Consider the following 20,667-nt stretch of genomic DNA (forward strand, 5'->3'; position numbering starts at 1 on the left):
TGCTATGGCATTGGAGTTGGACACACAGCGCCGAGGCCACATCCGACCAGGAGCGTGTATTATTTCGATGCCGGAGACAGAGAGAGAGAGAGAGGGAGGGGGGTGAATGGTCGGTGATTCTTCCCCACACGGCGAATACGAAAGATGTGTCGTATAGTAGTGTGGTTGACATATATATATATATATAGGGGTCTTTCTGCGAGGAAACAGAAGGGGGAAAGGAGGGAGGAAAAGAGGGGCTGTAACGAAAACGCATCAACTAGGGGACAGCGATGTGCGAGGAGGCGTGTGAGCAGGAGTGAACACAGTGGCCTCGACAGTCATACCTAGAGATTGCAAGTATCACAAAGAGAGAGACATCTTGGACTTGTGGCTCCTCGAGATATGAAGAGGGGGGAAGGAGAGAGGGAGGGAGGGGGGAGGGGGGGGGGGGAGCAGGAAAGGTCTCAAATGGCAATTCTACCACGTAGATAGTATGCGTCAGATATCCCTCGACTTCGGCATTTTCACACACGACCCCCCGGTCTCGCGGGGCTGTCCAGGCGCTGGACACACGCTTGGTTGTGGTGCCCACGCTATTATTGGTGCACAGCCTCTGCCCCGCACTCTCTCTCTCTACACACACACACACTATCGTCCCTCGCTCTGTAGTCGCCTCCCTCGAGCCGGGCGTCACACGGTGCATCCCCTCGGAGTGGCGTAGTCCCCCTACACTCCCCGCCTTACCACTCGCCAGCAGCAGGCCAGAGAAACTTCAATGTGCTACCTTTTCAATCACCTTGATACCCTGCAATGTCATACGCATAGTACAAACTCGTTCCCTGCACCAAGTCTCCGTGATGCAGCGCCGTTGAGGCACTCAGCACTGACGTGCGCAACGATACATCACATTCACAACCCTACGCCACCGATGCGTGAGTCTGCCACTAGCGGAGGGTGGCCTGGCAACGATGGGGGGGAGTAGGGGAGGGAGGGGGGGGGGGATATCCGGCCTCTCCCAGAGCCTGGACCCTGATGCAGCGCTGATGAGAAGCTCTGTGCTGTCGGGGTTGCAGCGGGAAATGCGGAAAGTGTCCAGCAAGTGCGCAGCAGCGCGGGTGATAAGGGCATCGAAGCATTTGAAAAAAAAACAAAACAGCAACAAATTGACGTAATTTTTCGTTGTCGTCAACGCATACATTTCTTCCATTTTCCCCTGCAACACAGCGTGTGTCCATGGACATAAAAGTAGAGAGAGAAAAAGCAACTTCGTTGCAGAAGTCACTGGCGGAAAGCGGGACGAGGAGGCCAAGCGGTGGTTGCGCGGCGGTGGGGAGGTGGGTGAGGGTTGGGGGGGGGGGAGAGAGAGACACAGTATTATCTCACTTCTCTACGACTGCGCGATGCGCGAATGCTTCCGTCCAAGTCATCACCGGCCGCCGTTGTCGAGTCATCCATGATGCTCACGTAGTCTAGGGTAGTCGTGTGATCTGTGAAGATGTGAGGGGACATACCTATCCTGTCCTGCTCTACGTGAATGCCGCCCTCATTCATGGGGGCATCCCTGTTGTTTGGCTGAGCGGTTCGCCGGTCGGGCGTGCTGCACAGGTATTCGTAGCGCATCGCCGCGAAGTTCCGCCACCGCGGTCTGCGCCAGCGCTCCGTGATGAACGTGCTGGTGAAGAGAACAACGCCGATCAGCAGGTAGAATACAAGAAAGGCAACTTGAACATTCAGGTGTGAGGCACACGTGGTTCGGGGATAGCGAGCGGTAAGCTGCCCTACCGATATCATCCAAACAATCTCCCACACAATGTAAAGACAGTATACCACGATGAGGGGGTTGAAGAAGCAGACGCGCCACTGCGAAGTCTCTTCCCGAATGCCGGCAGCGATGCGCCGTCTCGTCGCCACTATAACAGCAACACAGAAAATCATGTTGATAAAGCAATGCCCCATGCCCGCGTACACCCAGCGCTTCACTGCCACCTCGCATGGGTTCGACAGCACCACCGCAAAGCTCCAAACCAACAGACCACCGTTGATCACACAAGTGTACACCGAATAGGCACCCGAGGGACGATCAGACGGGAAAATCGCTTCCCAACACGAATGCGCTGCATCTCGCATGCGCAGCCGCAGTGCATGTGTATATGCCTCCATTTTTTGTTCCCTCTACTCTGTTGGGGCCTTTCACGCGTTTGTCAGCCGCGTGTTGTCGTTTTTTGCGTATTGGGGCATTCGAACGGAAGAAAACGATGGGGGAGGGGAGAAGCCTTATTAGAAAGCACTCAACAACACACACACACACACACACACGCGCGTACACAGCCGATGTCGTGAGTCCCAACTTAATGACACCGCGCCACGGAGCGATACAACCAATTTGAAAAAAAAAAACGAGCAATGCGGTGATGCGAAATCAGAAAGCGAAGTACACAAGAGGGATAATGCGAGGAGCGAGAACATAAAAGACTCTCGGCATTGTATTTGTGCTGTAGGCACGACTGCTAACTCCACAGTTGAACCCACGGCACAAAAGAGTGTCGGCGTCCTTCTCCCATTCGAACTCGATGAGAAAGAAATAGGGAGAGAGGGAGAGAGGGGAGAGAGGCGGAGTGGGAGACCAGGGAGTAAACTAGGCACAACAAAACGTCATTAAACGCCAAGAGACTGCGCAGGTCTGGACGCCCCTCCCCCCTCCGGCATGCAACTCCGGTTGTCCTCGTGGGCGAATCCCATCGACACATGACCCACCTCTTTACTCCCCTCTGCCCTCAAACTGGAACTCTCCCACTGGGAACTCACTCGCCGAAAAACGGTGACATCATCACCGCCCCCCCCCGCCCCCCATCGCAGTCCGGCAATAACAAACCACCTTTAGCGGTTGCACACATCCTCGCAGAGCATCGACGCCGCGGTGACAGGCCTCTTTGAGCTTCAATTTAGATAAATCCGCACAGTATGCGAAGACGTGAGTTCGAAAAAAAAAAACAGACAAGAACAAAGATGTACACTCATTATACACTTTTGTTTTGACACCAACGTGTAAGTCCACCACCCCCACCAGGAATAAATTGAGACAAACACGTAGGTACATACAACAACAACAGCGCACCCGCCTTCGATGCATCATGACCGAGCCCCAGCTCGCTCGAGGACGAACCACCTGCACGCGCGCCAGGTCATGCGCCTTACAGGCTGTTCCCACACACACACACACACACACTGCCCCCCCCCTCCCTCGAATACGCGTTGCGCGATCGGCGCGAGACGCGCTCTTGGGGGGAGGGGAGGGGGACTGCATGACGCCATACAGGCAGCCACGCCCAGGGCGCTGGGGGAGAGCGGGAGGCCGGTGTATATGCCAGGCAAGTGGGCTAGTCCGCTCCAGGGCAGGGCCCTCTCTCAGACCCCCCTCTCTGCCGCTGGCGTGCCGTGACCACGGTGTGTCGACTCTTCATATCGGGCTCGGGGGTGCAGGATGGGACGTTGTGGTCCAGGATGCTGTCGTCACGCACACCGGCATCAATGGTCTCGTCCGCTCGCCCCGTTGGGGCTCTCCTTAATCGAGCAGCCGCCATGATTCTGAGGAGGAGTACGGCGCAGGACCACGCCGCGCATCATCCGTAGCCCAGCAAAATCAGAAATAGAGTGGCCGAATGCTCGCATGTCCCCAGGGCATGCAGTACAACTCCCTCCCTCCCCCCCCGCCCCTATAGACGGGTACAGACGTCCTCACGGCCCTAAATGCCCCCGGCTTAGCGGGCGCGCCCCAGTCTGGCCACATCACCGTGAGATGAATGCCGCTGTCAGAGATGGGAAAAAAAAAAACGCATTGAAAGAGAAACAACAGTGAAACCGGTGCCCAAGAGATTTGCTCGTACATCCTGCTTTGTCGAAACACCGTGCGGCTTTATATCAGCACAAAACTCGCAGGATCACCGACTTGGCAGGCGTCTAAAACGATGAACACAACGCCCCAGGGTGAAGCAGTACACAAGCGTGCCTTCAACCTGGGGGTCAGTGCAAGCCAGCGGGGAAGAGAAGCACATTTGTTAATCACACACACACGAAAAAAAAAGCCGTGTCAAGTGTTATCCATATGCCATGATTCGATCTCACCTTCCACGGTAAATCTCCCTCATGCCTCTCCTCACCCCCCACCCCCCACCCCAGCCCCTGATCACTTGACGTACTCGGGAAAATGTGCCATATCACTCAAGCGTGGCGGGCAGGAGGGAAACATGAGTGCCACCAGCGCTGCGGCGCATGTCAGAAGGGCAATGACGCCGTCAAAGACAAGTTTAGGGCAGAATATGGGGAAAAACATGAGGTGTTTCTTATTTACATACCCGCTGAGACAGGACATCGCGGACTGCGCCAGCAAAAAATGTGTATAGGCTGCGATGACAACGCTGGTGGAGACTGCCACTTGCGGCGCGGGCCTTGATAGCGGCACGGTGGCTGTTGGGCGATCTTTCCACTCCGCCCCGCAACACTCTGCATCCGCCCCACCCCATACGCGCAGGGCAAAGGGAACCAACAGGAAGGTGTGAAAGGTTCGACTCAGCACCAGCAAGCCACCACCGTACAAATTGTAGCCTGGCATACCCACAAACGAGGAGTTCCAGTCAATTGTGTTGAGCATGCACTGATGGCCCTCCGCAAAAAAGGCGACGAAGGCAACGAGGTGCAGCACCACAACCTGTGTCATCACCGGCTCGACACGGAGTACGGAGCACAGAAACGGTAAAGTGGTGCCATAAAGCGACACCACCACTGCCGTCGTTACCCGCTCGTTGCATAAGGAGCTTAACCAGAGCACAATAACCAAGTACGCGTAAGGGGCGTGGCCGGGTGAGGCAGCAAAGAGGCCCTTGGGTCTACGAGCTCGGCCCTTCAGAACTGTTGGCGACCCTGCCCGATTCCTGGCAAGAGAATAAGCCGCGATACACAGAAGTGGCACGGCGTGGTGGAATATAGGAACATGGTAGACCAGTGCAAGACACAAACAGGTGACGGCTACAGCGCTGCGCCGTATATAATTTGGATACAACAGAGACCACGCGATACCGCCAACAATAATGCCTGCTCTCTCAAACCGCACCCCGCCGAGCACCTCGAGGAGCGCGCGATCCAAGGCGCCTTCCGTGTCCACTGTGTTCGTGATATGGTGGCGGAAGCGCAGCAGCATTGGTACGGCAACTCGAAGCCCCACAAGGAAAACAGCAAGGAAGATCGTTTCGCGCTGGACGTCGACGTCGACGCAAGGGGCAACGCCAGCACTTGTGAGATGTACCAATGGCTGTGCACTGGTACACCCGGACCCATCGCTACCTGCCTGCCTCACTTCATTTGCCCGGCGCGGCGCCAGCCACACCTGGAGACGCGGCACGATTAAAAACACCAAGAGCGAGCTTAGCAGCCCGAGCAACACCGAGTCCTCGTTCACGACGAAGCTGTTAGAGAACACCAAGCATAACCGGAGCACCACTGTGAGGGCGGTCCATCGCATGACCCAGCCAGCACCGCTGCCTGGCAAAAGGTAAGCGCGGACGGTAGGGGACCACAGGAGGGACATCGCAGACAGCAACAGCCCTGTGGAGCCGAGAAACATGCCGGAGTGGTCCATGTCCGTGCGACTGCGGCGAGCATAAAAGCTCATATCTGCTAGTTGTTGTGCGACAGACATCCCTGGCTTCATCCATGAGGCGTCGCGCGGTACATCCATGCCCGACTCGTTGAAGTAGCGTTGCAGCTGACGCAGATTGCACTGCTCGGCGGCCCCGGTGTTGGCGGATGCGTTTGCCAGAACCAAAACCTCAGGGATCACACGACCAAAGTTGGCGTACGGAATCGGCTTACCCAAGAGTACAGCAATGGTGGCTGTCAGATCCACTTGATAGGTCGCACCGAGTCGGTTGAGGGGTACCCCAGCACGTGCGTGGCAGTCACGGAGTCGGTCCAACTCGGCGTTAAAACTGTCTTGCCAGCGCTTCTCGATCAAGTGCTGCGCCCTCGCCAAGTTGGCGTCAGGCGACGACAGCGGCTTCGTGTGGGTCGTGTGTGCCCTTGTACCGGGGAAGTACTCGGCAAACAAAAAGGTGTCAGTCTCCTGCGCTGAGTCACCACCGTGATCACCACTATTCGTCATGCCGTGGTCGCCCAGGACGAGCAGCATTGTGTTCATAGAGGTCGCCCGCTCTCTCAGCGTGGTGCTGAGATTCCATAACATCTGGTTCAGCTGTAGTATTTTGGCATTCATGAACGGGTTGTCGGCGTCGATACGGTGGCCGACATGGTCGACACCGAGGAAGTGCGCCACCACGAGCTGCGCGTGGCCTTCCTGCTCCTGTGCCCCTGCGTGGAAGGCAACTCCCGGACGTGAGACACCCTCGCGGGTCTCTGCCTTTAGCACACTGTACACCTCCGACAGCACAGCATCGTCATTGGTATGGAAGTCGGCAACGTCCAAGGAAGGAATGCCGACCGCCTTCTTCCAGAGGCGACGCCCAGGAACATTGGGGAACAACTTCTCCCATGTATCATCACCCAGCAGCACAGCGCTACCGTTCATCTGACCCACGATACTGTCCAGCTCGAGGGCCTCGCTGTTGAAGTTCGATCCGGCCTCGAGAAAGGCTGGCATCGTTCCCGTGGAAATGGCTTTGATGCGTTGCATCGTCGTCGTCGGGGCGTCTGCGACTAAAAAAAAGGCGACCGAAGCTGAGCTGCTGGAGTGCAACGAGTCCTCTATGTAGCGAAGTGTCGGCCGGGTGTCGACCTCGTCGAAGCGCCGATCTTTTAACGCGTCCTCATGATCGGTACAATGCCCAGCGGTGCGAGCAAAGGGGCGCAAGGAGGACAGCACAAAGTCTGGCCGCAGGGCATCGATCAAGATGAGCACCACCTGATCCACCGGTGGCACCCCCGTCCCCCCACACGGCTCTGTCGCCACCGTTCGTATCAGTGTGGTGGTGGAGAGCATCGAGGTGGTGAAGAGCAGGACACTCCCGACGTAGAGAGTGGCCACCACAAACGTGGGCCACCAAGAGAAGCGCGGTTGGTGTTGCGCCATGGGTGAGCAAAGCAGAACACCTTCAGTGAGTGCTGACCAAAAACAACGGCAAACGAAAAGTGTGGGGGATCCGGCAGAAGCAGAGCACGATAAAAATGCTCCAAAAAGGGAGTGTGAATATATACGCGGCCCTTCCTCCTCCCCCCCGCCTCCCGCCACACACACACACACACACACTCAATTTAGTGGATTAAAAAAAAATGTTTGTCTGCTGACCAATTTGCCAAACCTTCACACTGACCGAAGCGTGATCAAAAGCTGGCCCGTGCGCCTTTGGGTGAGCTGCTGGCATACACACCGTGCAGAGCAAAGCAGAAACGCGAGTCATGGAAAGGAAAACAAGAAGAAATCGCACAAAGGAGATCGCCGGGAGAAGTGGAGGGGGTGAGTAGGGAAGGGGTACGACACGAACAGCGCACAGGCGCAGACAGCTGCACAAAAGAAGCCCGCCGTGGGTGCGCTGATGCAGGTGACGCGTCATCCGGTTTTCACAGAAGCGGACGCAAGCAGGTACACGTTTGCCTAACACTGCGTGGCAAAACAGACAACACTTACACCGACAAAAAAAGGCGGAACAAGAGTAATGCCTATTGCCCGAACTACGAGCAGCAATGATCTCATCAGAGAGGGAAATGAAAGAGGTCAGAGATGCAGTAACTCTGATACACTCAAATCAATGTTGTCTGTGTGTGTGTGTGTGTGTGTGTGTGTGTTGTGTGTGTGGTTAAATTTAATTGTGAACAAACAGCGGCATACAACGGTTGGTCAAACTTGCTCCTGCTGCACTCACCCCTATATCCACTGCGCCTCCGGGGATTTCCTCATATATATGCGCGTCTGTAAGTGTGCTAAGGACTGGGTCCCACATATTTGGCAGACAAAAGAGAGGGAGCGCCAAGAGGGGTAGTCGCCTCCCCCCCCCCCTGCCCCGGGACCTTCCCAGCACCACATACGCGTGGAGGAGAGCGTATGCAAATGCACAAGAGTAGGATCCTGGGTGTGTTGAACAGGTGAACAGGTATTGACTGGCCACCCCACCCACCGACCTTGGGAAGGTAGGGAAATCGGCAAATCGACGCGTTAGGAGGGACACAGAATTTGTACACCCGCTCTATCCATGATCACTTAGCGCCGACGATTCTGCTTCATCTCACGCCACACATTGCGGTGCCGCACTTCGAGCGTTCGCTTCAGGGCGCGCATCTTCGCCGCATTGGGGATGGTCTGTTGGGTGTGCCGCACCGTCTTGTGTCGCGCATGACGCACGGCCTTGGCCCACTCCTCAGCCGAAATGCGGCGACGAGCGTCGATGTGACCCTCCAGGGAAGTGTCGCGGATCTTCGTCCCCAGCACCTCCTCGAGCTTCGCCTCCGCCTTCTTCTGCGCTTCCTCATCGCGCAGCAAGCGACGCTTTTGCTTGACCTCCTCGCGTGAGAGCTCTGTCTCCGGCGTCTCCATGAGTGTCAACGGGTCGTTGTACTGCATCGCCGTCTTCTCCACCGCCGAGTGCTTCACACCCACAAGAGTGTTGGGGAAGTCCACCTGAGGATGGCGATTCACTGCGTAAAGCGGCACGTCATGCGGAAAGAGAGAGCCGCTGCGGATGCGCTTCAGCAGTTTCCACCCGCCAATGTGCTGCCAGCGCATCGTCGTGTGGCGACGAACTCCGCTGCGGTCGCCATAAAAGCGGCGGTAGACACGGGCGGTGATCAAATCTCCCTCCGGTGTGCAAAAGCTTGCCTGGATCTTACCCCGGCACGTAGGGTCGCGCACCACGCGCAGATATGACGGGCTTACCCGCGTCACCCGACGCCGCATGTCCTCCAGTTCCTCTCGGACGACCAGCATCTCGGACGGCGTGATAGCGCGCTGACGCTGATATCCAGCATCCACAAAGGCACGGTTGTACCTGTGGGTCGGTGGTGGGAATTGGAGTGGGTAGATGAGTTTGTTGTACCGCTGCGCAGAGGTCTGGACCAGTCTGGGGGCATCCAAGGGCAGTTGGCCCACCTCACTCCCAGTGCCGGGGGTGCCGCTTGGCATCGCCTGCGTCAGTGCACCCGTGGGAGAAGCCTCGCTTGCTGTCGTCGCATCCGACAATTTCACTGGCACTCCTGTAGAGGGGCGGTGCAACGCTTCGTCGCTCAACCGGTCAAAGACCACGTCTTTCAACGATAGCGAGGCTGTATAGAGCTCTCGCTGTTTTGAATCGCGCGACTGCACTCGTTCCGCTTCCTCTCGCTTCACCTGCGCCTCTCGCCGCTCCGCCCGCTCTGGCACGAGCTCGTTGCGCGCGAAGATCAGGTAAGAGATGGGCTCGATCCCCACCTTTAGTGGCATATGCCGGGCCCAGACATCGACGAACGTGGCACGATACTGCGCCTCCGTGGTGCAGAGGCGCATACGCTTGCTTTTCACACCAGCCTTGCAGTGGCGCAGCGGGCAGCGCTGCTCGTGTGGACACGGAGCGACAACAGTCGGCTGCCAGTCCCACAGGCCGACACCCTTTTCTTCGAGGATGGTGTCTCGGGCCTCCATCAAGAGGTTGAAGTTGTGCAGGTTCGAGAACTCCACAAGCACGAGCACGCCGCGAGTCATCTTCCAGAGCTGCTGTACGAGTCGTGTCCGGTTCACCGAGTCTGCGACCTCACTGAGGGAGTAGGCAGCCACGACGAGATCGTGCTGAATCGTCTCATCCTCCGGCAGCAGGTATCGCTTCCATGCAACGTTGGGAATGTCATCGTGGAGCACCATCGTTCCGATCTCCATCATGCCGGGGCTGGGCTCGATAGCCGTGACCTCCTGAAGTGGGCTTAGCCGCCGACTCGCTCGCTCCTGCGCGGAGGCATTTTCTATGTCGACCAGCTTTTCCCACCACGTGCGCTGAGCCGCTGCCGCGTTGTCGGCGCCGCCGCTGCCGTCGTCCTCCTCGCCCTCGAACAAGTCGCTTGGATCCTCCGCTGTGCCCTTCGCCTCGCCAAGCGGGTCGCCGTCCTCCCACTCGGTGCCGTCGACAACCTCGCGGTGACGGGCGTGGGACTCGCTGATGACACGGCGCTTTTTCCTTTCAGCGGCATTTGCCGCGACTTGCGCGATCTCGTGGCGAAGGTCAGCAGGCAAATCGGCAGGATCGACCTCTCCGCGTTCCAGCAGCGCCGCCACTGCCATAAAACGAGCCTTTCGCTTCTCTGTGTTGTTGCGGCTAAGACGGCGGAGGTCATAGCGGAGTTCGCGTAGTTGTTGTGACTGCGCACTCACATTCCTTGTCATGGTCTGTCGCATGGAGCGGTAAAGCGGGTAGGCGAGGGCGCCCGGGTCGTACACCTCTTTTGCTACAAGAATGGCTGTGCCGGTGCCGGCACCGAAGTCTAGCATGTTTTTGGGCACAAAGTGCGGCAACTGCTTGCTCAATTCGAAAAAGACGCGATGCATTCCGGCGTACATGGCGGCGCCGCGGAAGAGAAAGTAGCCAATGGCGTCATCCGCCGAGTAGAGAACAGTGCGACTCGCCACGGCGTTCGCTATGGCGATTTGCCGCTGAAACTTGATGAGGCGCTGTCGAATCCTGAAGCGCAACTTCGCCTGTGAACGTTTATCGTGTAGGTGAAGGGGCTTGAAGTTCTCGCCCGTCTCCTTGCGCTCAAAAAGCTCGCGTTTTTTTTGGTTGAGGGTATCGGGCTCACCATCGGGGATCATGTCGGATGGCTTATCCCGCATCGAAGCCGGCCGCTCCTCGCGATTGCGGTACTCGATGATCGGGATTATGTCGCGCAGACACTGACGAATGAGACCCTTGTCTTTCAGCCGAAAGACCTTCATGAATGCGGCCTGCATGGAGGGCGACATGACAACCACACCGGGGCTCATGTCACAGTAGTCGTCGCGCACGGCCCACTGCCGCATGGCCGGGCGCCGCTTACACATTTTCTTCAGCATTTGGTACTCGTACGACATCTTCGCTGCAATGTCAATGACACGGATGCGACGACGGCCGTGGCGCATCTTGGCGCTGAACTGACCCCATGTCTCTTTGCCAGCGATCGTGGCACTCGATCCAGTCTCCAGTCCGGACTCCCCGGGCTGGTGCATCGTGCCCGGCATCGCCGTGCCAACGGTGCGCATAGACGTTTGGCATGGAGATGAACGACACAATCCCAGGAGAGGCGGAGAAGAGAAACGGGAGACGCGAGCTCTTTGAATGTTCATGTCCGCGTCACCTCGCCATGCGCCACTGACTCCGACAAGCCGCCGAAGCATTCTCCCTTTTTGCAGTTGAGAAAGAGGGAACAGCTAAAGAAACCACGCGAACAGCGAAAGGCGACCCCCTCTACCGATGGTGCTGTGTCTGGCGCCTGGTCCAGAGATGCGTCAGCAGATGCAAGGACTGCTCACAGGCGGTACGTCTGTGCTCTTGATAATATATATGTGCGTGTGTGTGTGTGTGTGTGTGTGATGAATGCCGGTAGGGAAATTCGGGGTAGACGCGCAGGGGAGTATACTGCGCACGGCACGAGGCGGTCGTTCTGAGTTTGCCCACGCGCGCACACACACACGCACACCAACCTTCGCGTACGCGCGAGAGCAAACAGCGGGGACACAGTGCTACCCCGTATGGGAGTAGATGGCAGGAGAAATAAAAAAGACAATGGGAAGCGGCCCGCGATGAGAACCGCAAAAACAAAGGGAGGGAGAGGGAGAGGGAGAGGAAAGGGGGGGGGGGTAAAGAGGAAACGGGTGAGAAAGTGCAAAACTGACATCTTCGTGGAGTGACATAGAAAAAAAAGAAAAAGGAGGCGGGAAAGCCCTCATCAGACCACGCTGCGTGGCGCACGCGGTGAGCTTTGAAACAAAAATAAACGAACAAAAAAATGGAGGCACACACAGCAGGCGCTGCGTCCGAGAAACAGGCGTACGCGGATATCAATCACCCACGTGCGCGCGCACACACAGACACACACACACACACACACACACACACAGAAACAGACAGAGAGATGTCATCGAAACATTTTGCGCGCATGACCGCTGAAGGAGATTCCTGCTCCGTTGCCTGTTACTATGTTTACATGTGTATATATATGTATATATATATATATATACACACGTCTATTCATCTATTTATAATATATATATATATGCATGCTTGGCATGGTGACTATATAAGATGATGGTTGTGTGCCTGCTCCTTCACAAACACTGCACAAGGAGCTGCATGCGTTTTGTAATGGGACAGTGCACGTCTCTACGTGTGTGTCGGTCTGTGCTCGTTTTTTCTTAGTTTTGGCCCTCTCTGCCTTCCATGGTGCTACCAACGTTAACTCTAATGAAGCCTTTGAAGCACATCAGCAAGTTGGGAGTGGCCTCACAGGGGCGGGGGGGGGGTGCCTGAGCCTTGAGCGTTGATCAAATGCGTTTCATGGAAAACAGAAGAGGAGGGAGGGGGGGGACTCCCTCGCATACAACCATGTTTGTTGGGGGAGACAGAGGAGAAGATGGAGGAATGGGTGAGAGACCCAGCGGAGTATACATTCTTAAGTGCTAAGGCTATAACGACGTGAAAAAGGGGGGAGAGAGAGCATCCATCGAAAAGAGAGAGTTCAAAACTAAGCAAAAGAAGCGGCACGTCCACACGTCTCAGGACCGATACGCAACGAGAGTGCTTCACAGTAAAAAAAAAAGTGAGCGACAGCACAAGGGAACAACGTGAGAAAGACCTATGCATGGTGAGAAAGAAATACAGGGCGATGCACAGCGCAACCTCTCAGAAGGATCGCACCAGTGTGAAGGGAGCGAAAGTGGAAGCGGGGCAGACTATTTCCACGTGTGTTATGTAGACAAAACAGAGAAGTGGCATAATGGGTGCTATATCCTCTTTAACCCACCCACCCACCCCGGACCCGACTTGACCCGACCCGACCCGACCTACGCTCCGCATCACTCCCCCCCCCCCTCTCACCATGCTCATGCATTTGCAAGCACCGATAAGAGGCTGCGCAGCGAGTTTGACAGCGTGCGAAAGCCTTTCCTTACGCATGGCTCACACACACACACACACACACACACACACGCTCCAAGGAAGGGTGCGCTCAGCCCGATCGACGTCGTCGTCGAGAACGAGAAACAGAATCACTAAACACCTGAGCCGTGAGGGGGGGGGGGGAGGGGGGGCAGATAAGACGCCGCACTGCCACCGACGCTCTCCTCTCGTCCTCCCATGTGCATCGTGGCTGGTTGTACTTGCCTAAACTCAGGAAGTGGTCCTCGCCCTCCCCCCTTTTTACAGTGAGGCCTTTCCCGCTGACAGGGGGAAAGCTGCCGTACTTTTGAGGAGAAGTGCGAGTGTGAGACGAGGCAGGCTATTGGCAAATGCGTCCACAAAGGGCAACTGTGCGAAGTCGACGAGATGCACGCACGCACATAGCGGAGAAAATATGCAGGCGGCAACAACGGCAGCAGCACAGCCAACGAGATGTGAGATTGGGGGGGGGGGGGGGATGAAACAGCGAATATCGTAACGAAACGAATGCGCGCTTTCGAGGAATTTGCTTGGGTCTCACCGAGCACATGGGACAACAGCATCACAAACACACACAGGCAGCGGTCCAGGCGAAGCCGTACCACCCTCGGCGACCGCTCGCCATAGTTTCGCACGGAGCATCATTATGCATACCCGTCCACGAGAACGCCGAGATTCGTTTGTTCTCGGACTAAAGAAGCACACCTCTTGAGCGAACAGGCACCAACACGGGTGCTTCGTAGCGTCACGCTCTACAACTGCTCGAAGAAGTCGTTGCCCTTGTCATCCACAACGATAAAAGCTGGGAAGTCCTGCACAACGATTTTCCAGACTGCCTCCATGCCTAGATCCTCCATGTCGAGACACTCGATCTTCTTGATTGCATCCTGCGCCAAAACGGCTGCCGGGCCACCGATGCTGCCTAGGTAGAAGCCGCCATGCTTGCGACAGGCGTCCGTCACCTGCCTGCTGCGGTTGCCCTTGGCGAGCATGATCATGGAGCCGCCCTGCGACTGGAAGAGGTCGACGAAGGGGTCCATGCGGCCAGCCGTCGTCGGACCGAAAGAGCCTGACGGAAGACCGTCGGGCTGCTTCGCCGGGCCTGCGTAGTACACGGGATGCTCCTTCATGTACGATGGCAACGGCTTTCCAGCCTCCAGCATTTCACGCATCCGGGCATGAGCACTGTCACGCGCCACGATGATAGTGCCCGTGAGGCTCAGACGTGTCTTCACGGGGTACTTGGAGAGCTCCTGGAGGACCTGTGACATGGGACGGTTCAGGTCCACCTTTATCGGCGGTACGTTGAGCAGCTCATCCTCCTTCACATCGGGCAAAAACTTGATTGGCTCCGTCTCCAGCTCCTCCAGCCACACGCCATCTTTGTTGATCTTGCCAAGCGCCTGGCGATCCGCGCTGCACGACACACCGATGCCGATTGGGCAGGACGCGCCGTGGCGCGGCATGCGAATCACACGCGCGTCATGCGCGTAGTACTTCCCGCCAAACTGGGCGCCCATGCCGATATCCTGGCAGATCTTCAGCACCTCTTTCTCTAGCTCGAGGTCACGAAAAGTGTAGCCCGTCCTCATGTCGGGTTTTGTGATCAGGTCGTCGTAGTAGTGGCACGACGCGTACTTCACCATCTTCATCGTCATCTCAGCACTCGTGCCACCAATCACGACAGCGACGTGGTACGGTGGGCAAGCGGAGGTGCCGAACATCGCAAGTTTTTCTTTGAGGAACCGGCGGATTGACTTTGGGTTTAGCACCGACTTGGTCTCCTGAAAGAGATAAGACTTGTTCGCCGAGCCGCCACCCTTTGCGACAAACATGAAGCTGTATTCCATTCCCTTGGTGGCGTAGAGATCAATCTGCGCTGGAAGGTTCGTGCCAGTGTTTTTCTCGTCATACATGCCAAGTGGCACGTTCTGGCTGTAACGTAAATTACGCCGCTGAAAGATATCGTACACACCACGGCTGAGGGCCTCCTCGTCGTTGCCGGGCACGAACACCTGCTCGCCGCGGTAACCCGCAATGATGGCTGTGCCAGTGTCCTGGCACCCGGGAAGCAAACGTGCCGAAGAGATGTTCGCGTTTTTCAGCAGTTGTAGCGCGACAAATTTATCGTTGTCACTCGCCTCGGGATCGTCAAATATTTTGCGTAGGCATGCCAGATGGGAGGGGCGCAACAAGTGCTCTACATCGTCGAACGCGGTGGAGGACAGTAGCGTGAGTGCTGCAGGGTCCACTTTCAGCATCTCCGGCAGTCCAGCGCCGGGGTGCACCACAGAGACGTGGTCCTTCGTCAAGAGACGGTACCTGGTCTCCCTGTGCGAGACTTTGGAGACCAGGGGCACGAAGTTGAACTCCGCCAGCAGTGGGGCAACGCGACGGAACATGATGTGTATTCGTTATACTCTCCTTTTTTTTGAATGTGTATGTTGTGTGTTGTCTGTACCCGGCCGCGAAGTATTTTGTTGGAGAGTATAGAGGAGGTGGCGGCTGAACTCGGGCGGGCGGGGGGGGCACTGATGTTTAAACAGCAAAATAAAGCGAAGAACGGAGTCGAGCTATTCTTCTTTTAGTGTAGCCGATGATCAAACTTTAGTGATTTGGAAAAAAAAGAGGAGAAAGCAGGGAAGACGCTTCAATGGTCACAGATTGGTCTAGGAGGTGGAGGAAGGGGAAAGGGGGGGGGGGGAGGGGGGCGGTGTCTGACCGGTAGCACGCGCCCCATGAAGACATGAGCAATGTCTCTGATATCCACAGGCCACGGAGGGCGCATGAACAAGATCATCCACTGACAACGCTACGAATGCCTCGTGATGGGCGCACGGTGACACCCCTCTTCCCCTTTCGCACTCTTGCGTTCGTCAAACATCCCCAGAGTAAATATCGTCGTCCCTCCCTCCCTCCTCCTCCGTTCGTTACTGCAGCCGTGCACAACATGAGAGGAGGAGGGGGAGAGAAAGGAAGGGGGGATGTCCTCAGAGAGGTGTGTAAGCACCCCCACCCCGTACCTTGACATGTACTGCCTCTCCGCCCGCCCGCTGTGTGGCGCGCATCTCGTGTTTGTTTAGAGATCACTGCCCGAGCGAAGAGACTCAAGGAAACAAAAGTGTTACAAATACAGATAGGAATAGTGGATAGCACGCAGCTTCACAAAAAAAAAGGGGGAGGAGGAGGGAGAGGAGGGGGGGAGGAGGGTCGGTGGTGAAAGACACTGCTGAGAATACAAAAAAAAAGGGGGGGGGTAATACACGAGGAGGATTCAGGAAGCACAAAAAATGGAATGAAGAATGGAAGGAGAGCCCGAATTCCTTCGAGAGACATACGCGGCTTCGCACCATTTGTATTCACACGCGCATCATCTTTACCACTCCACTTGCACGCACGCACACGTCCAGTTTCACTCAAGGGAAAGAAAGGAGAAGAGGGAGAGTGGCATTCTGCACTCATGAAACATGCTTCATGACGACGATGACTTGCGTTTGTGTGTCGGCTTGTCTGTGCGACAACGGCTCGACACGTTTCTCTTCGTTGCGGTCCAGGCTTAGCCAAACTAAAAGTAGCAACAGCAACAATGGGAGTGGGGGGGGGGGGGCAGCAGAAATGTAAGCGAGCAGGTCCAACCGTTGGTGCATGACGTATAAATGATGAGTCGCTGGACGTGGCCCTACACGCACGCGCCCTCATAACGGCGACAACCGCAAAAAAAAAAAGAACCGTGGTGTAGCAGTATCGAAGTGGAGCTTGAAAATTAAAAAAGCACGCCAAATCGGCACTCAACCTCTTCCTCCTCCTCGCATACACACAGACCAGGAGACCTACATACAAAAAGCTTCACAAAACCAGAGTCACGTTTTTTTTTGTGGGGAAGAGGGGAGGGAGGGGGAGGGGAGTGGGGGAGGGGAGTGGGGGAGTGGGGGGAGTGGGGGGGAGAAAACGTAAGGCAGCGAAAAGGGCGCATCTATGCATGTACGTCTGCATTCGCAGAGGACCATATAAAAGGTGGGAGAAGGGGAGAGGAAAACGCTGCAACGAGGACACCAAAGGCAATTTGGTGACAACTATTTAAAAATAAACACACATGCACACACAAATATGCAAAGAGGGACTGAGCACTCTGTGTGAATTGGCAATGTGAAGTGGGGAGATGGAGCGTGTGTACGCCTGCAAGACAACCATACCCGGCTGATGCTGAAAATGTGACTGCGATAACGCCAATGAAAAGCAAATATTGGCAGATATTACGCACACACGCACTTGCACAAAAACAAGGTGAAAAAAAAAAGACACTCCCCCCACGAGCCCACCGGTACACAGACACACGTCATGTACGTCAGTCTACCCATAACACAATACAAGAACTAAAAATGCACTCTACATTCAAGGTACCACGCGTGCACACACTCACACTCACACACCGGCTCATAAATAAACAAATTTGCGAGAACAAAAGATGGGACGATAGATGATATGTTCATCTCTCCTGAAGTTCTGCTTGCACGTGTGGAGGCAGACCGTCACACTACCCTTGACGACGTGTGACAAGTCGAGGCGGAAGAGGGGGTGAGCACTTGTTCCACTGTCCACCCCTCCCCCCCCACCCCTCCGCCTTTTCCCTCTCCTGAGTGTCTCTACCAGGAAACTGTGCGCCGAATTATTGCAGAGGGCTGAGGGGAAGGAGAGAAAAAGAGCCGAGGAAAAAAAAGACAGTGAGGCGCTGCCACGTCTACACTTACACACACACACACACACACACACACAACTTCCCTTTCACCACCACCCACAACCGTCCTCTCCCCACTTCGGAGTTGCTTTACTACAACCATATAAAAATATAGAAGCACAAAACACACATATATATATATATACGTATGCTGCACTTCTGCCCTTTGCATTGGGTGTACGTTGCGAGAGGAGGGGGGAGGGGGAAGGGGTACTCGGGAAAAGAGGTCCAGTTGCACAAATGTCACACGAAAAAAAAAATGGCGCTGACACAAGCGAACAAAAACACTAAAAAACTCGCACTTTACATGAAAACAAAGCGAACAGAAGTGACGCGTAAAGGAAGGAAAAAAGGGGGGTGGGTGTGGGGGTGGGTGTGGGTGTGCAGTGAGTACCCTTGCTTTACATACGTGCATGTACACATATATGCATATATATACGTGTACATGTGTGTCACGCATAAGACTCCTCCACGCCGACCCGTGGAGCTGCATCCGTCAACCCTGCCCCTGTTGATGTCACAAAAATATGTGACACAGGTGTGTGCCAGTTGTGCACCGGGTAGTGTCTCTAGAGCGTCCCCTTTTGGAGACCACCCCCCCCCCTCCCCTGTACCCGGTTTGTATAGCGGTATGGGGTATGGGAGTGGATTGGGGGGAGAGGGTAGGGTGGGAAAGCGATTCATGAATACTGAAGGGAATCCCCCTTTTCCTTCCGGCACGCCGGGAAGCAACACCCAGAGGGGAGAGGCCGACGGGCAACGTAAGCCAACACATGAAAGGACCATGGACACCATAAAAGAGCAAGAGGAAGGAGAAAAAAAAAACACACAGTGTGACATGCCCAGAGAGAAGTCAGCGTAAACAAGCTCGGGGAAGGGGGGAAGGGGGAAGGGGGAGGGGGAGGGAGGAGGGGGAGGGGGAAAGGGGGGGAGATACACTTGGCTTACTATACTTGAGTCAAGTGTGAGGCGCTAGCGGTAGCGATTGAGAGACTTTGGTTGGCCACTTCATCGAGCGGGGTGTAATCAGCCACCACCTGACATGTGGACTGCCGGCTTTGAATCATCTCGATGAGGTTTGCCTGCGACTCTTTGGTGCATGGATTCCTGGAGATAATGAGCCGCTGAAGCCGCGGGCAAGTCAAGCGTGAGAGCAGCGCGCACACTTCGCGTAGCCCGGCATTGTTGATGACGTTGTCGGATATATCCAGCTGCCTAATCGGGGCACCGCTGCGGAGGAGGCTGGTGACTACCGCGACAGCACCGCAATTGCGGAGGTTACACGATCCGAGCTCCAGGGACATCAGCCGACATAAACGCTCCAGCCCGCTCGTCATGTCCATAACACCCTCGACTTCGAGCATGTTGTGCGACAAGCGTATCACGGCGAGCTGCGAATGCATAGGCAGCTGCTGGGCAAGCACCTTCCCACTGCGGTACGTGAGACCGCAATCCGAAAGATCCAGCACACGCAGTGCGGGCATCGAGACGATCCCGGAGAGAAATGTCTGCAACGCAGCGTCACCTTGAAATGTTCGGCCGAGGTACAGCTCTTCAATATGGTCGCTGCAACCGTGGAGAGACTCCACTAGGCCTCTGAGAGCCCCACGCTGGCAGGCATTGCCCGATAGGTCGAGCGCCCGTAAGGAGGTCGGAAAAGCAACCGGATGAGTCTCATCAGCTGCGAATATGAACGAGAGAAGACAATTGTTCCGCGAGAGGTCGAGGACTTCAATAGCGCTGGCGTGCACCCCCTCTGCCAGGCATGGCGAGTTCGCTTCGTCCAGACGGCAGTGCGCCACGAGCAGTTCCTTTAGTGTCGTTTGGCAGTCTGTCGTGGTTAACAGCGTCTTGAGCGCCTCGCTCGACTTTATATCAAAGTGATTATCACTCAACTCCAGCCGCGCGAGAGCCGTCAGTTTGGCGTTTGTCAGGGACTCCAAAATCTTCGTGACCGCGGCGGCGCTCAGCGAGTTGGAGCCAATGCCCAACGACTGCAGCGTCGGTGGAAAAAACCCCGACAGCGACGCCACCGCTGTGTCACCAAGACTGTTCTCGCCAATGTCCAACGTTGTGAGCAGCGGTGCGCGCGTCTTGAGGGTTTGCAGTAGACGCGTCAGTTGAATCGGGGAGGTGTGTGTGTTCCGCAAGTTGAGATCGGTAAGGTAGGCGGCACCGCCAGACTCAGCAGATCTCATGACGCATTGTAAAACGTCGGCATCGGCTTTCATGCCGGACAGGTTTAGCGACTCCACGGCGCCAAATTTGAGAAGATGAGCCATCAAACTGTCCACATTTTGGGACTCCGTGAGCGCGGTCGGGTAGGCCGATAAATCCACGTGGATGGGGTCTTGCTGGATGAGGTGGTAGATGTCCACCACAGAGGTGTCGCTTAGCATTGACGTGAGACTCGGGGCAGCACGTGGCTGGGGTACGGTAACTGCATTCAGCTTGAATGGGGAGGGGGGCCAACGGGAGTTCCAGCGGAGCACCCGCAAGAGAGCGCAAGCACTTCACCAGAAGAGAGGCGCGGATTTGGGGGGGGGGGGGAGAGGGGAGACTGTGCAGAAAGCACGGTAGAAAAGACGTCGCCCTCTCGACTTTTTCAGCAAGGACGAGCCCGATGGAGGGAGACACACTAAAGGACTTCCGGAATGGGGGAACACAGCAGCTAAGAGTCCATTGGAAGAGAGAGCGAAGTAGACCCACGTTGAGTGCTGCTACTTGGGAAGGCAGGAAGGGAGGAAGAGGTAAGGCGTGTGTATGTCTGTTGGCTGGGAAAGGGGGGGGGGGATGGGGGGGGCCGCATGAGCTGTGCGTTGCATCCCACGGTCGGGGGGAATATCCAAGGAGGGG

General features: G+C 56.0%; 5 protein-coding genes across 5 annotated transcripts; all 5 read right to left on the reverse strand.

Annotated features, from left to right (window-relative positions):
• Positions 1-1,356: 1,356 nt before the first annotated feature.
• On the reverse strand, positions 1,357-2,142 carry JKF63_01559 (uncharacterized protein; the record flags this gene model as incomplete). The annotated part of the gene is made up of 1 exon (XM_067897605.1): positions 1,357-2,142. The coding sequence occupies one exon, from the start codon at positions 2,140-2,142 to the stop codon at positions 1,357-1,359; it is 786 nt and encodes a 261-aa protein (XP_067753762.1).
• Positions 2,143-4,165: 2,023 nt separating this feature from the next.
• JKF63_01560 (uncharacterized protein) lies at positions 4,166-7,060 on the reverse strand (the record flags this gene model as incomplete). The annotated part of the gene is made up of 1 exon (XM_067897606.1): positions 4,166-7,060. The coding sequence occupies one exon, from the start codon at positions 7,058-7,060 to the stop codon at positions 4,166-4,168; it is 2,895 nt and encodes a 964-aa protein (XP_067753763.1).
• A 1,125-nt stretch (positions 7,061-8,185) lies between these two features.
• On the reverse strand, positions 8,186-11,317 carry JKF63_01561 (uncharacterized protein; the record flags this gene model as incomplete). Its single annotated transcript, XM_067897607.1, has 1 exon — positions 8,186-11,317. One exon carries the CDS (start codon positions 11,315-11,317, stop codon positions 8,186-8,188), a length of 3,132 nt encoding a protein of 1,043 aa, XP_067753764.1.
• Positions 11,318-13,828: 2,511 nt separating this feature from the next.
• Positions 13,829-15,478, reverse strand: JKF63_01562 (uncharacterized protein; the record flags this gene model as incomplete). Its single annotated transcript, XM_067897608.1, has 1 exon — positions 13,829-15,478. The coding sequence occupies one exon, from the start codon at positions 15,476-15,478 to the stop codon at positions 13,829-13,831; it is 1,650 nt and encodes a 549-aa protein (XP_067753765.1).
• A 3,280-nt stretch (positions 15,479-18,758) lies between these two features.
• Positions 18,759-20,210, reverse strand: JKF63_01563 (uncharacterized protein; the record flags this gene model as incomplete). The annotated part of the gene is made up of 1 exon (XM_067897609.1): positions 18,759-20,210. One exon carries the CDS (start codon positions 20,208-20,210, stop codon positions 18,759-18,761), a length of 1,452 nt encoding a protein of 483 aa, XP_067753766.1.
• Between the last annotated feature and the right edge of the window lie 457 nt (positions 20,211-20,667).

Source organism: Porcisia hertigi, chromosome 35, assembly GCF_017918235.1.
Source record: "Porcisia hertigi strain C119 chromosome 35, whole genome shotgun sequence".
NCBI lineage: Eukaryota > Euglenozoa > Kinetoplastea > Trypanosomatida > Trypanosomatidae > Porcisia > Porcisia hertigi.